At 47.6% G+C, this 12,818-nt stretch overlaps 1 protein-coding gene across 2 annotated transcripts in view; it reads left to right on the forward strand.

The window, feature by feature from the left end:
* Positions 1 to 10,085: 10,085 nt before the first annotated feature.
* The window catches only part of FAM133B (family with sequence similarity 133 member B), a 46,127-nt gene continuing 43,394 nt past the window's right edge, over positions 10,086 to 12,818 (forward strand). Inside the window, exon 1 of one of the 2 annotated variants that reach the window (XM_089692121.1) lies at positions 10,086 to 10,189. In XM_089692121.1, coding sequence (XP_089548247.1) covers positions 10,166 to 10,189 — 24 coding nt within the window. In that variant the 5' untranslated portion in view covers positions 10,086 to 10,165. The remainder of the gene's footprint in view (positions 10,190 to 12,818) is intronic. The other variant, XM_089692122.1, reaches the window with a different exon arrangement.

Consider the following 12,818-nt stretch of genomic DNA (forward strand, 5'->3'; position numbering starts at 1 on the left):
CACTCAATTGAAGATCAAAGATTCACATGTATGTACTTACCGTATTTTTCGCTCCATAAGACACACTTTTTTCCCCACAAAAAAGGGGGGAAAATGTCAGTGCGTCTTATGGAGCGAATATGGAGCGACCGGTCCGGTATTTCCACCGCCGCCGTGTCAGAATACCGGGCCGGCCGCTCAGCTCTGCAGCGGGACCTTATGGAGATGACTGCTGACCTTTGGGGAGGTGGGGAGCGGGTACCTGAATTTGACAGGTACCCGCTCTTACTTCCGCGGAGTTGTTCTTTGACCTTACCTGTTCCTCTATCCAGCGGCGCGCTGTCTTCCCGGCTTCTGTAGTGTGGGCGCTGGGCTTGACAGCCGGGTGCCAAGTGCGCATGCGCAAGAAACGGTGCTTTTTGTGAATGGTAAGGCGGTACCTGGGACACATGACAGATCCCAGAAGCTGCCGGACCAATCACAAAGCGCAAGTGCTTCTTGCTCATGCGCACTGGGCACCCGGCTGTCATGCCGAGCGCCGACACTACAGAAGCCGGGAAGACAGCTGGATAGAGGAACAGGTAAGATCAAAGAACAACTCCGCGGAAGTAAGAGCGGGTACCTGTCAAATTCAGGTACCCGCTCCCCACCTCCCCAAAGGTCAGCAGTCATCTCCTGTACTGTCCGCAGTCTCTGGTCATCCCTGTGCTGTCCGCAGTCTCTGGTCATCCCCTGTACTGTCCGCAGTCTCTGGTCATCTCCTGTACTGTCCGCAGTCTCTGGTCATCTCCTGTACTGTCCGCAGTCTCTGGTCATCTCCTGTACTGTCCGCAGTCTCTGGTCATCCCCTGTACTGTCCACAGTCTCTGGTCATCTCCTGTACTATGTCTGCAGTCCATTAGTTCAGAATTTTTTTTTCCTGTTTTCTGCCTCTAAAACCTAGGTGCGTCTTATGGTCAGGTGCGTCTTATGGAGCGAAAAATACGGTATGTAACACCATATGGGTCAAATACAGCCAACATTTCTGGCCCATGTAGGATTCCTTTGTCAAGGCGACACAATGATGTGTCACTTGACAAAGTGATGCTTCATTGTATTGCCTTAATGAAGAGTTTATTTTTATTTATTTCAGTTACTTATATAGCGCCATCAATTTACGCAGCACTTTACATATATATTGTACATTCACATCAGTCCCTAACCCTCAAGGGGCGTACAAGCTAAGGTCCCTAACTCACATTCATACATACACATACTAGGGCCAATGTAGACAGGAGCCAATTCACCTACCAGCATGTCTTTGGAGTGTGGGAGGAAACTGGTGTACCCAGAGGAAACCCACGCAGGCACAGGGAGAACATGCAAACTCCAGACAGATGGTGCTGTGGTTGGGATTTGAACCAATGACCCTAGTACTGCCAGGCGCAAGTGCTAACCATTTAGCCACTGTGCTGCCCATTCCTACATGGGCCAGAAATGTTGGCTGTATTTGACCCATATGGTGTTACATAAATAATACCTGTGAATCTTTGAAGGGAAGGAACCTGGTGTACCCAAGATGCAATCTGCATTTGTCCGATGTGACTTTACAAGAATAGATACAGTTAAGTCCATATATATTTGGACACAATCACAATTTTAGTTTTTTTCAGGTATGTACCAAAACATATTCAAGTTATAGTTATATAACATGGGCTAAAAGTGCACAGTCTCAGGTTTAATTTGAGGGTATGTACATCCAAACTGGAGGAAGGGTTTAGGAATTACAGCTCTTAAGAGTAGCCATCCCCCCTTTTTTTTTTTCAAGGGACCAAAAGCAATTGGACAATTGAATCAAAAGCTGTTTCATGGCCAGGTGTGGGCTACTCCATTATTTCTTCATCAATTAAGCAGGTAAAAGGCCTGGAGTTGATTCTAAGTATGGTATTTGCATTTGGAATCTATTTCTGTGAACCTACAGTACATCATGTGTTCAAAGGAGCTGTCCATGCAAGTGAAACCGGCCATTGTAAGGCTTCAAAAATGAAACAAATCCATCAGAGAGATAGCAGCAACATTAGGAGTGGTCAAATCAACAGTTTGGCACATTCTGGGGAAAGAAGAACACACTGGTGAGCTCAGCAACATAAAAAGTCATGGACGTCCACGGAAGACAACAGTGCTGGATGATCTTAGGATCCTCTCTATGGTAAAGAAAAACCCATTCGCAACATCCAGACAAGTGAAGGACACTCTCCAGGAGGTGGGCGTATCATTGTCAAAGACTACAATCAAGAGAAGACTTCACAAGAGCAAATACAGAGGATTCACCACAAGGTACAAACCATTCATAAGCCTGAAGAATAGAAAAGCCAGATTAGACTTTTCCAGAACTGGTCTGGCTTTTTTAGATGTTTTTTGGCAAAGTATTCTTCGGACAGATGAAACTAAGATGAATCTGTACCAGAATGATGGGAAGAAAAAAGTGTAGAGAAGGCTTGGAACAGCTCATGATCCAAAGCACACAATGTCATCTGTAAAACATGGTGGAGGCAGTGTGATGGCATGGGCATGCATGGCTTCCAGTGGCGCTGGGTCATTGGTGTTTATTGATGATGTGACAGAAGACAGAAGCAGCCGGATGAATTCTGCAGTGTTTATAGATATACTGTCAGCCCAGATTCAGCCAAATGCAGCAAAGTTGATTGGACGGCGCCTCACAGTACAGATGGACAATGGTCCAAAACACACTGCAAAAGCAACCCAGGAGCTTTTGAAGGAAAAGAAGTGGAATATTCTGCAATGGCCGAGTCAATCACCTGATCTCCACCCAATTGAGCATGCATTTCACTTGCTGAAGGCAAAACTAAAGGCAGAAAGACCCACAAAGAACTAAACACAGCTGCAGTTAGAGCCTGGAAAAGCATCAGAAAGGAGGAAACCCAGTCTTTGGTAATGTCCATGGGTTCTACACTTCATTGAAGTATTGAAGGATTTCTTTATGCTTTATTCGTATTGTGTATGTTAGGACGAGAACAGATTTTCACCTAACATAGAGAGTAAATAGCCATATGCATATAAACAGCATTATAATAGATACTGAGAGTGATTTCCAGCCTACAAAACAAGAGAAGTGGTACTGTGCAGAGTCCATACATCCAGAATAAGAACAGATCCTAAGTATCACAGACAAGAGAAGTGCTACTGTGTGCCATCCTTTCAAGATTCCTATTAAAAAAAAATAAAGAAATTGATTGGAAATGACCTCACACTCCTATAATACTGGACCACCTATGGCTTCCTAGTCACTATGACAGGCACGGGTTCAAAGTGTGATTTTTTTTTTTGTTTAAAACGTCACTTCCTTTTTATAAATTATATATTATGCAAAACAAAGTACTAAGAACATATAAAATAAATTCTGTATCAGTGACCCACTTGTATTGTTATCAGCAGTCTTGATCCCTGAGCAGAAACCCTTCTACAAAGTCTGCAATCCCCAATTATTATAGGTGTGGGAGAGATAACATAATGATCAGTGAAGTGTTTTTACTTCTAACCTCCTGTGCTGAACACAGAGATTATTGAGTCCTAAAAAGAGGCCATTCACACATTCAAGTCCTGGTGCATTGCATGAACACGTGTTATATTGTGCATTAATGTGCACTGTGTTGTACCAGGCTGATCGTACGTGGCTGAGGCATTCCCCACCCTGTAGTCTCACACCCTTTGCATACATGTGGCTGCGGGGCACAGAATGCCCCAACCCAGATGACTGGTCCAGTGCTATGGCTGGATGTAGAGGGGTGCTGTAGTGGGCTGTGCCCCCTCCCCCCCCATGGATGCTGTTCCCAGCCCTCTGACTAAGAGCTCATGTACACTGCAGCTGATAAACTGACGTTCAGGAGCTGTTCAGCGTTTTTATCAGCAGCCCCTGAACTCTCCCTAATGTTTTCCTATGTGTCCATGTACACATCGTTGGTTACAGTTGTTTACAGGCAGTTGAATTTACGGTCGTTTTCTTGAACACACCAAAATTGTGTTCAGGAGTAGATTTTACCAGTGTTTCAAACACGTGTAAACGCGGTTGACCGCGTTTACAAGCGTTTGCACACTTTTTTTGACAGGTCCATATCTAGATGCTGTCCGGAGCCTTTTTTCTTCATCAGAAATGCATGCAAATGCATGCATGTATTCAAATGGACCCGGTACACCAGTGCAGTTAGTTCCAGGTTTCGTGTGAAGGAACAAATGGTAGAACGTGCCGCATTATGCTCATGATGGGATCCATAGTGAATACAACCAGAAAAGACAGGTCATCTCAACACATACTGCTCTCTCTGCTTCTGCTCTCTATTTCTCTCGAAATGTCTGAAATAGTTCATTATTTACAATTTTTCAGTGCTTTCTGGGCATTTGGAAGGTCTCCTGAGGTTATCTTTTAAAAACGCTTCTAAACGCAAACACGCGGTATGCAAACGCGGCTAAACTGACGTTTTTTAAACTACGTTTTCTAGCAGTCAGTTTCTAGCGGTCAGAAGAGTTTTCCAAACGCCCCGTGTACATGAGCCCTAATACTCCCATTCCTGCATTGCACACAGCCTGGGCACACGACACGCAGCGGAGCTCCTTTCCCCCACATTGTACATAGCTGAGATCGGATTCTTTTACAGACACAGCCTCGATCTGCACAGTGTGTAGCCAGTTGCTAAGTTGCTGTTCTGACTTGTGAAATTCCCAGATCAGAACAGCAGCACAACTGCAGTAGCCAGCTGCACACTGTGTAGATTGATGCTGTGTCTGTAAAAGAATCCAGTCTCAGCTATCTGCTTTGGGAGAAGGTCCCTGCCAGTAGTGACTCCTGTACACTGAAATACTGACCTCTGTGCTGTTCACCCCTGTCCTCTACTGTGCTAACCCCAGTGCACTGCCCTACTGGCCCCCAGGGTCAGATTAACGTAGGAGCTATTGAAGCTGCAACTCCAGGCCCCTGCCTAACCATACAGCACGCCGGGGTTGCTAACTCATCCCTTTAAAACCTCACGTACATGAATGACACAGGTTCTGATGCTAATTTAATGCAGATAAGGCACCAAGTGAGTTTAATTACCACCTTAATCAGCCACAGAACCTGTGTAATTAATATGTGTTCAGTTTTAGAGGGATGAGGAGACAACCCTAAAAAGAACAGGCCATGCACAGAAAGCAATGGGCCAATGGCAGGGACGTAAATAAGGTGGGGGGTCAGGGGGGTCTGAGCCCCTCCAGAGCAGAGTTACCAGCCATATAAAGAGATCTATTTATAAAAAAATTATATTTAAATCTGCTTCACCCATTAGCATACTGCTTCATTGCTAATGGGTGTAGCAGATTTAAATATAATTTTTTTTATATATATATAGTCCCTTTTCATAGACGCATGGACTGATCATCTCACATGCGTTTCTATCCATGCATTTTTTAATGATTTTTTAATGATTTTCACATGCGTTATTAGTTTGGGGTTAGTGCAGATTCAGATCTGTAGTCTTCTAAATATGATGTTTTATTTTATTTTATTCTAGTTTCATTCTCTGAGAATTTTCTTTTGGCATATAACTTTTATGTATATGATGTCTTTTTGAATGTTGGTTAATTTTAACTTGAAAAGAAATAATGACGCATGTATATATACATACCCAAATTATACTACATAATTGGAATAAGTTCAACACATTGGCGCCATCGCGCTTATTTTATATACTTTATACAGATTTGAATTAGATCGTCTTTCAACAGGTGTATTTACACCGTTGTTGAACTTGTCTTCATTGACATTCATCTGTCAAATATAGGGTATTTATTGCCCTTCTATCATGTGTCTTTGAGCTCCAATAAAATGGAGGACGGAGCCATGCACATGCGCCTTAGTTATTGCACACTGGCGCATATGAAACCGCGCATGCGTCATTATGCCTATATATATGCGCCTATTTGCGTCATCACGCCAATGGTTCCATACCTCTGAAGATGTGCGTGCGCACGTAACGCGTAAGGAGGAGCCTGGATGTCGAGAAGCTACGCCGCCGGAGCCACGTGGAGGCCCGGCGGCCATTATTCAAAGTGTCAGGGTTAGTTTGTCTTGCTGACACATCTTGATGATACCTGCCTACTTTGAATTGGATGCTATATTTTTAATAAAGCTGCTTTTTATAACCTACTACACTATGGGTGTCCTTCCCTAAACTCCCCTGAGGAGCTTTTGCTTGCAGAACCCTGATCTTGGAATCCTACACCTAACTGGGAAGAGGAGGATCTGTTGCTGCATCCACAGAGGAGGGATCCACTATTCCTGCAACTGGACCAGCTTTATTCCCTTCTGGATTGAGGATCCATGAGCTCTAGATGCACACTGCGTTTATGTGTCTTTCTTCTGGTGAGTGCGTTTTTCAGCCGTTTCCACACGGATCACCAATTTTGAATCCTCACTTGTCACTGGACACGTTCTTATGACCAAGACTTTAAATGGACTCATATCTCTTTTACTATCACTACTTTTAGCGCTGCACTATTTTTATGTTATTCTATTTTAAGTACATATTGGTTGCTTAGAGTGCTTAGCCGCTTTTCAGGATTAGCGCTCACTGTTGTTCTCCCTATTTGATATAAAGAGATCTAAATCTTAAACTGGCTCAGGTGAGGGCCACTGGTCTGAGTGCGCACAGCTCAGGGACATCTTGGCACTTGGCGGCTTTTCCACCAATTTGAAATAGACTGCAAGGAGGGGGAGCAGGGGGGTCCTGCCATCAGTGCCCTGGCCTGCACCAGACAATTTACTGTTACAGTGCTCAGTGCCCGAGAGCTCCACGCCACCGAGAGACCATCTGCCATACAGAGTGTGTAGGGGGTCACTTATGTAAAGGGGGAGTAGGGACCCTAAGGTAAGGGGGAATACTGATATAAAGGTTCCCCCTTGTATTAATGTCCTCACTCCCCTTTTACATCAGTGTCCCCCCTTACAGTAGTGTATTCACTTTGCGGATGCTGATGTAAGTGGGGGAGCTCTGGTGACCAGAGACCCTCTTACCTCAGAGTTCCCCTTTACACCAGAGTCTGCAATGTTCCCCTTTACATTACGGTCCGCAGTGTTCCCCTTTACACCAGAGTCTGCAGTGTTCCCATTTACATCATGGAGGAAAAATGTCACCAGCACACCGCGGATCACCAATATGGGTCCAAAGGTTTTAATGAACAATCACATAGTTACAACAAGGCAACGTTTCGGAGTCTCACAGGACCCCTTCATCAGGCATGTGACCTGCCACACGACTGATGAAGGGGTCCTGCGAGACTCCGAAACGTTGCCTTGCTGTAACTGTGTGATCATTCATTAAAACCTTTGGACCCATATTGGTGATCCTCGGTATGCTGGTGACATCCTCCCTTGCTGATTTTGTTCGGTTCCAAGCGACGGTCGCTGCAGCACCCACTTATACACACAGCCATTTTTAACGCAGGAACGTGTGCATTTGGATTGTGCACTCCCATTTACATCATGGTCAGCAGAGTTCCCTTTTACACCAGAGTCTGCAGTGTCTCCCTTTACGCCATGGTCTGCAGAGTTCCTCCTTGCCCTGTAAGTGGGAACTCTACAGACTCTGATGTAAAGGGGAACTCTGAGGATTCTGATGCAAGGGGGAACACTTTCAACTCTCATGTATGTGGAACTCTGACTCTGAGGTAAAGGGGAACGCTGCAAACTGTGATGTAAGGGAGAACTCTGAAGACTCTGATATAAGGAGGAATGCTTAAAATGCAGATGTAAGGGGAGGTCTCTGGTGACCAGAGACCACCTTACATCAGAGTTTCTCTTTACACCAGACTTCGTAGTTTCTCCCCTTACATCACAGTCTGCAGGGCTCCCCTTTACATCAGTCTGCAGAGTTCCTCTTACATGAGAGTCCAAAGTGTTCCCCCTTATATAAGCATCCCCCTTACATCAGAATCCCAAGAGTTCCCCTTTACATGGAACCCTGCAGACTCTGATGGTAAAGGGGAACTTTGAAGACTCTAATGTAAGGGGGGCTCTGGGAACTCTGATGTAAGGGGGAACTCTGTGGACTCTGTAAGTGGGTCTGCTGACTCCTGTCTTCTGTTCTGCTGACCACTGTACACTGGCCTGATAACCCTCACACACTGCCCTATTGACCCCTGTCCTTTGCCCTGCTGACACCTGTACACTACCATGCTGACCCTCTTAGGGCTCATTTAAACTTGCTTCAACTTCAACAAACATTAAAGCACCTACCTCCTCAACATTCTTTTTTATGTGTTTTTCATGCTTCAGTGATGCTTTTTTGATCCTTTAATGAAGCTTGGCAGATGCCCTGTGTGTTGATATCTTATACCTGCAATACCTTCAAAACAAAAATAAAATAAAAGCCTCTCAAAAGCTGCAGGTGCTGTAAACTAGCTTTGTCATAGACTTCTATGGAGGCTTTGAAGATGCTTTGAAGCACCATGAAAGTGACATGGGGTATAATTTTTGAAGCAAAGCAAATACAACGTGTGAACAGGACTGTAAGCTAACCATTTTATTTAATGACAGGGGCTCTAGCATTCAGAGTGCTTTAAAAAAGCGTCTCCAATGCCACATTTTAAACCAAGTTTAAATGAGCCCTTATACTCCCCTGCTGACCCTTGTGCACTGCTCTACTGACCCTTGCAATCCGCCGTGCTGATCCCCATACACCTCCCTGATAACCCGTACACTGCCCTGATAACCCGTACACTGCCCTGCTGACCCCATACACTGCCCTGATAACCTGTACACTGCCCTGCTGACCCCATACACTGCCCTGATAACCCGTACACTGCCCTGCTGACCCCATACACTGCCCTGATAACCCGTACACTGCCCTGATAACCCGTACACTGGCCTGCTGACCCCTGTACACCGCTCTGCTAAGCCCCGTACACTGCCCTGATAACCCCGTACACCGCCCTGATAACCCCGTACACCGCCCTGATAACCCCGTACACTGCCCTGATAACCCCGTACACCGCCCTGCTGAACCCCGTACACCGCCCTGCTGACCCTTGTGCACTGCTCTACTGACCCTTGCAATCTGCCCTGCTGATCCCCATACACCGCCCTGCTGACTCCCGTACACCGCCCTGCTGACTCCCGTACACCGCCCTGCTGACTCCCGTACACCGCCCTGCTGACTCCCGTACACCGCCCTGCTGACCCCCGTACACCGCCCTGCTGACCTCCGTACACCGCCCTGCTGATCCCCGTACACCGCCCTGCTTACCCCGTACACCGCCCGGCTGACCCCCGTACACCGCCCTGCTGACACCCGTACACCGCCCAGCTGACCCCAGTACACCGCACTGCTGACCCCAGTACACCGCACTGCTGACCCTCCTACATCGCCTGCTTACCTCCGTCCACCGCCCAGCTGACCCTGTACATTGCCCTGCTGACCCCCGTACACCACCCTGCTGACCCCCGTACACCGCCCAGCTGACCCCCGTACACCGCCCTGCTGACCCCCGTACACCGCCCTGCTGACCCCCGTACTTCGCCCTGCTGACCATCGTACACTGCCTGCTGACCCCCGTACACCGCCCAGCTGACCCCCGTACACCGCCTAGCTGACCCCCGTACACCGCCCTGCTGACCCCCATACACTGCCCAGCTGATTTCCCATCCCGCTCCCTCATATCCTGTTGGGATTGTTCATACGAGTTTGTATCATCACCGGTCCTGACAACAACCCAAATTTTAGATTTAATAATAATAAACAGAAGAAATATAGAGGAAGAATCTCCTCAGCGCGACACAAACAGCAACAAATCCTGACAGAGGTTCTAATCCCTCCTACCTGACCTACCTACCTATGATGGACATTCTTCACTCCTGCCCGGACAGACACTGCAATCTTTGATTTCTTTTTGTTGCTCAGTTACAAAAACCAATCAGAATTCATTTAGCTGAAGTCAGCAAATACCAGATGAATTCTGATTGGCTGCTCTGTGTCCCAGATATTCACACACAGATGACCAAGCCAGGCTTCGAGGTGGCGCGCTGAGCTTCCTCCAGCAGGGGGAGCTGTCAGCTGCGGCGCCGCTCTTTCTCGGCACTCCTCTCTATGGTGTGTGCGCTGTGTGAGGCCGCTGGAGGCTTCTTCCCGGGAGTGCGACAGACAGAGCGCAGAGCATCATGGGGAAGCGCGACAACCGGGTGGTGAGTACAGATCCCGGGGGTGGTCGGGGCACCGAGTTCACGTTCATACGATGTACTGGGAGCGTATATATGGAGCCCAGTGACAGAGAGGAGACTGTGCTGTGTGGTGGGTGTCATAGCACCGCCATTATCCGTCACCATGGTGATAGAGCACTGCTGGGGGGGAGTCCAATGTTGTGTCACCCTGGGGTGATTGTGTGCTGGGCAGACAGAGGCTGTCCCATCTATTATTTACATGTCTCACACAGAGCGCAGCCCATTCAGCTGTGGGCTCCAATCAGGCTCTGCGTTTCCTGAATGCGCAACAAAACGCACAGGAAACGCAGTGCAAACGCATGGTGCCATTAACCCCTTGATGCCGGCTCTACGTATATATGCGTCCCTGTATACGCAACTTACAGTGCTCAGAGCGACGGGGATCCCAGCTGGCGGGGATCGGGAGCTGTCCAGTCGTGTCAGCCAATCACAGCGGTCACATGACCTGAATGCCAAGCTTTTAAAACGCTCTAATCCTTGGCGCCGAGCGCACGCAAATGTACAGCCTGTCGGCGGCTGGGCCTTTGAGCCGCATATCTGCGTAACCAATGTAAACAAAAGATGTGCTGAGAGAATACGCACCCTGCGCTCTGCCGCCAGCGCATTTACCAGAGCCTCGCCAAAACATCCTGATTGATGCTTGTGGTTGGGAGCTTTCCGATCATGTGACAGCCAATCATAGCAGTCACATGACCCTAAACCCCGCCCCCGATTAGCGCCAAGGGTTAAAGTAGTTGTAAATGTTTCATGCTGCAAGGTAAAACCATAGTGTGCTGCTATGTATCGCATGCCACAACATTAGAAGGACTCCATTCACATTTGTGATTTGTCATGCCACTTTGGGGTCCAAAATCGCATGACAAGTCCCCCCCGTGTTTCCAAATGGGTACCGTTCATATCTGTGCGACTTCAAAGTAGTTCCTGCGCTACTTTGGTCTGACTTTCATGTGACTTGAGGGCCATAGACTTCAATGTAAACCCTCCAAAGTCGCACCTGAATGTTGTACATGCAACTTGTGTGCGACTTTGTACAGCAGAAACAAATATCCTTGGTCAAAGCCAAAGTCGCACTCATCCAAAGTCACATGACAGATCCCCCCCATGTTTCCCAATGGGTACCATTCATATCTGTGTGACTTCAAAGTAGTTCCTGCACTACTTTGATCCGACTTTCATGCAACTTGAGGCCCATAGACTTCATGTAAACCCTGCAAAGTCGCACCTGAATGTTGTACAGCAGAAACAAATATCCTTGGTCAAAGTCGCACTCATCCAAAGTTGCAATGAAAATCGCACAATTTTGAAGTCACGCAAATGTGAATGGAGCCTTACGTGAGAACGAAGCTCTCCAGCGGCTCGCTGTCACCACTGTAGAAGGCTTCCATCTTCATCCAGTCTTCCTCCTGGGCGAACGGCTGAGCCACCAATGACGTCACTCCTACGCATGCGTGCGGGAGTTTCAGCCATGGCACATAAATCATTGGTTGGGAGCTGCTGATCGGCTTGTGCTGTAGTGAATGACAGCGTAGGTGGGCAGGCGCACCCCCTACCTGGAAATGCTGGATCACATACATGTACATAGAAGAGCTGTCGGCCTGCAGTGTATCTACATGGGCCGGTTGGCAAGTAGTTAAAGGAGACGTACAGCCAAAGCTCTTTCTGTGGATCCTGGAGTGAGGTTCATTCTGCACTCCTGTGACCTGTTATTAGCCGGCAGCAAGCTAAAGACCGCTATCAGCTGACGTCTCTCAGCCAGTGTAGGCTAGGGAAAGATCCCGACTTTAACCGCCTCCCGCCCGGCGTATAGTACAATGACGGGCGCAAGGCAGTTCTCTCGTTCTGGGAGGACATCATATGACGTCCTCCCGCTCTAACCCTCGGCTCGATCATGTGATCAGCTGTGTCCAGTCACAGCTGATCACATGTAAATAGGAAATGCTGGTTATCGACATTTCTCTCCTCACGAGCTGTCACGCTGACAGCTCGTGAGGAGAGGAGAGCCGGTAATCGGCATTCCTCGGAGGGGACATGTACACTGATCATCAGAGCACTGATCGGTGTGCCCTGGTGATCTGTGTAGCCCCAGCAGCGCCACCTGTCAGTGTCCATCAGTGCTCATCCATACCACCTGCCAGTGTCCATCAGTGCCAGCTCTCAGTGCTCATCCATGCCACCTGCCAGTGCCCATCAGTGCCACATATCAGTGTCCATCTGAGCTGCCTTTCAGTGTCACCCGTCAGTGCCACCTTCAATGCCAGTCAGTGCCACCTTCAATGCCAGTCAGTGCTGCCTATCAGTGCCAGGCAGTGCCGCCTATCAGTGCCCATCAGTGATGCCTGTCCATGCCCATCAGTGCCTCCTCATCAGTGCCACCTATCAGTGTCCATCAGTGCAGCCTATCAGTGCCCATCACTACAGCCTCGTTAGCGCACAGTGAAGGAGAAAAATCACTTATTTACAAAATTGTATAACAAAAACTAAAAAAAATTTTTTTTTTTTTTTTTCCAAAATTTTCAGTGGTTTTTGGTTTGTTTAAGAAGAAATAAAAACCCCGAGGTGATTAAATACCACCAAAATAAAGCTCTATCTGTCA

This window comes from Staurois parvus, unplaced genomic scaffold (genome assembly GCF_062004578.1).
Source record: "Staurois parvus isolate SC_StPar_1 unplaced genomic scaffold, SC_StPar_1.0 ptg000576l, whole genome shotgun sequence".
NCBI lineage: Eukaryota > Metazoa > Chordata > Amphibia > Anura > Ranidae > Staurois > Staurois parvus.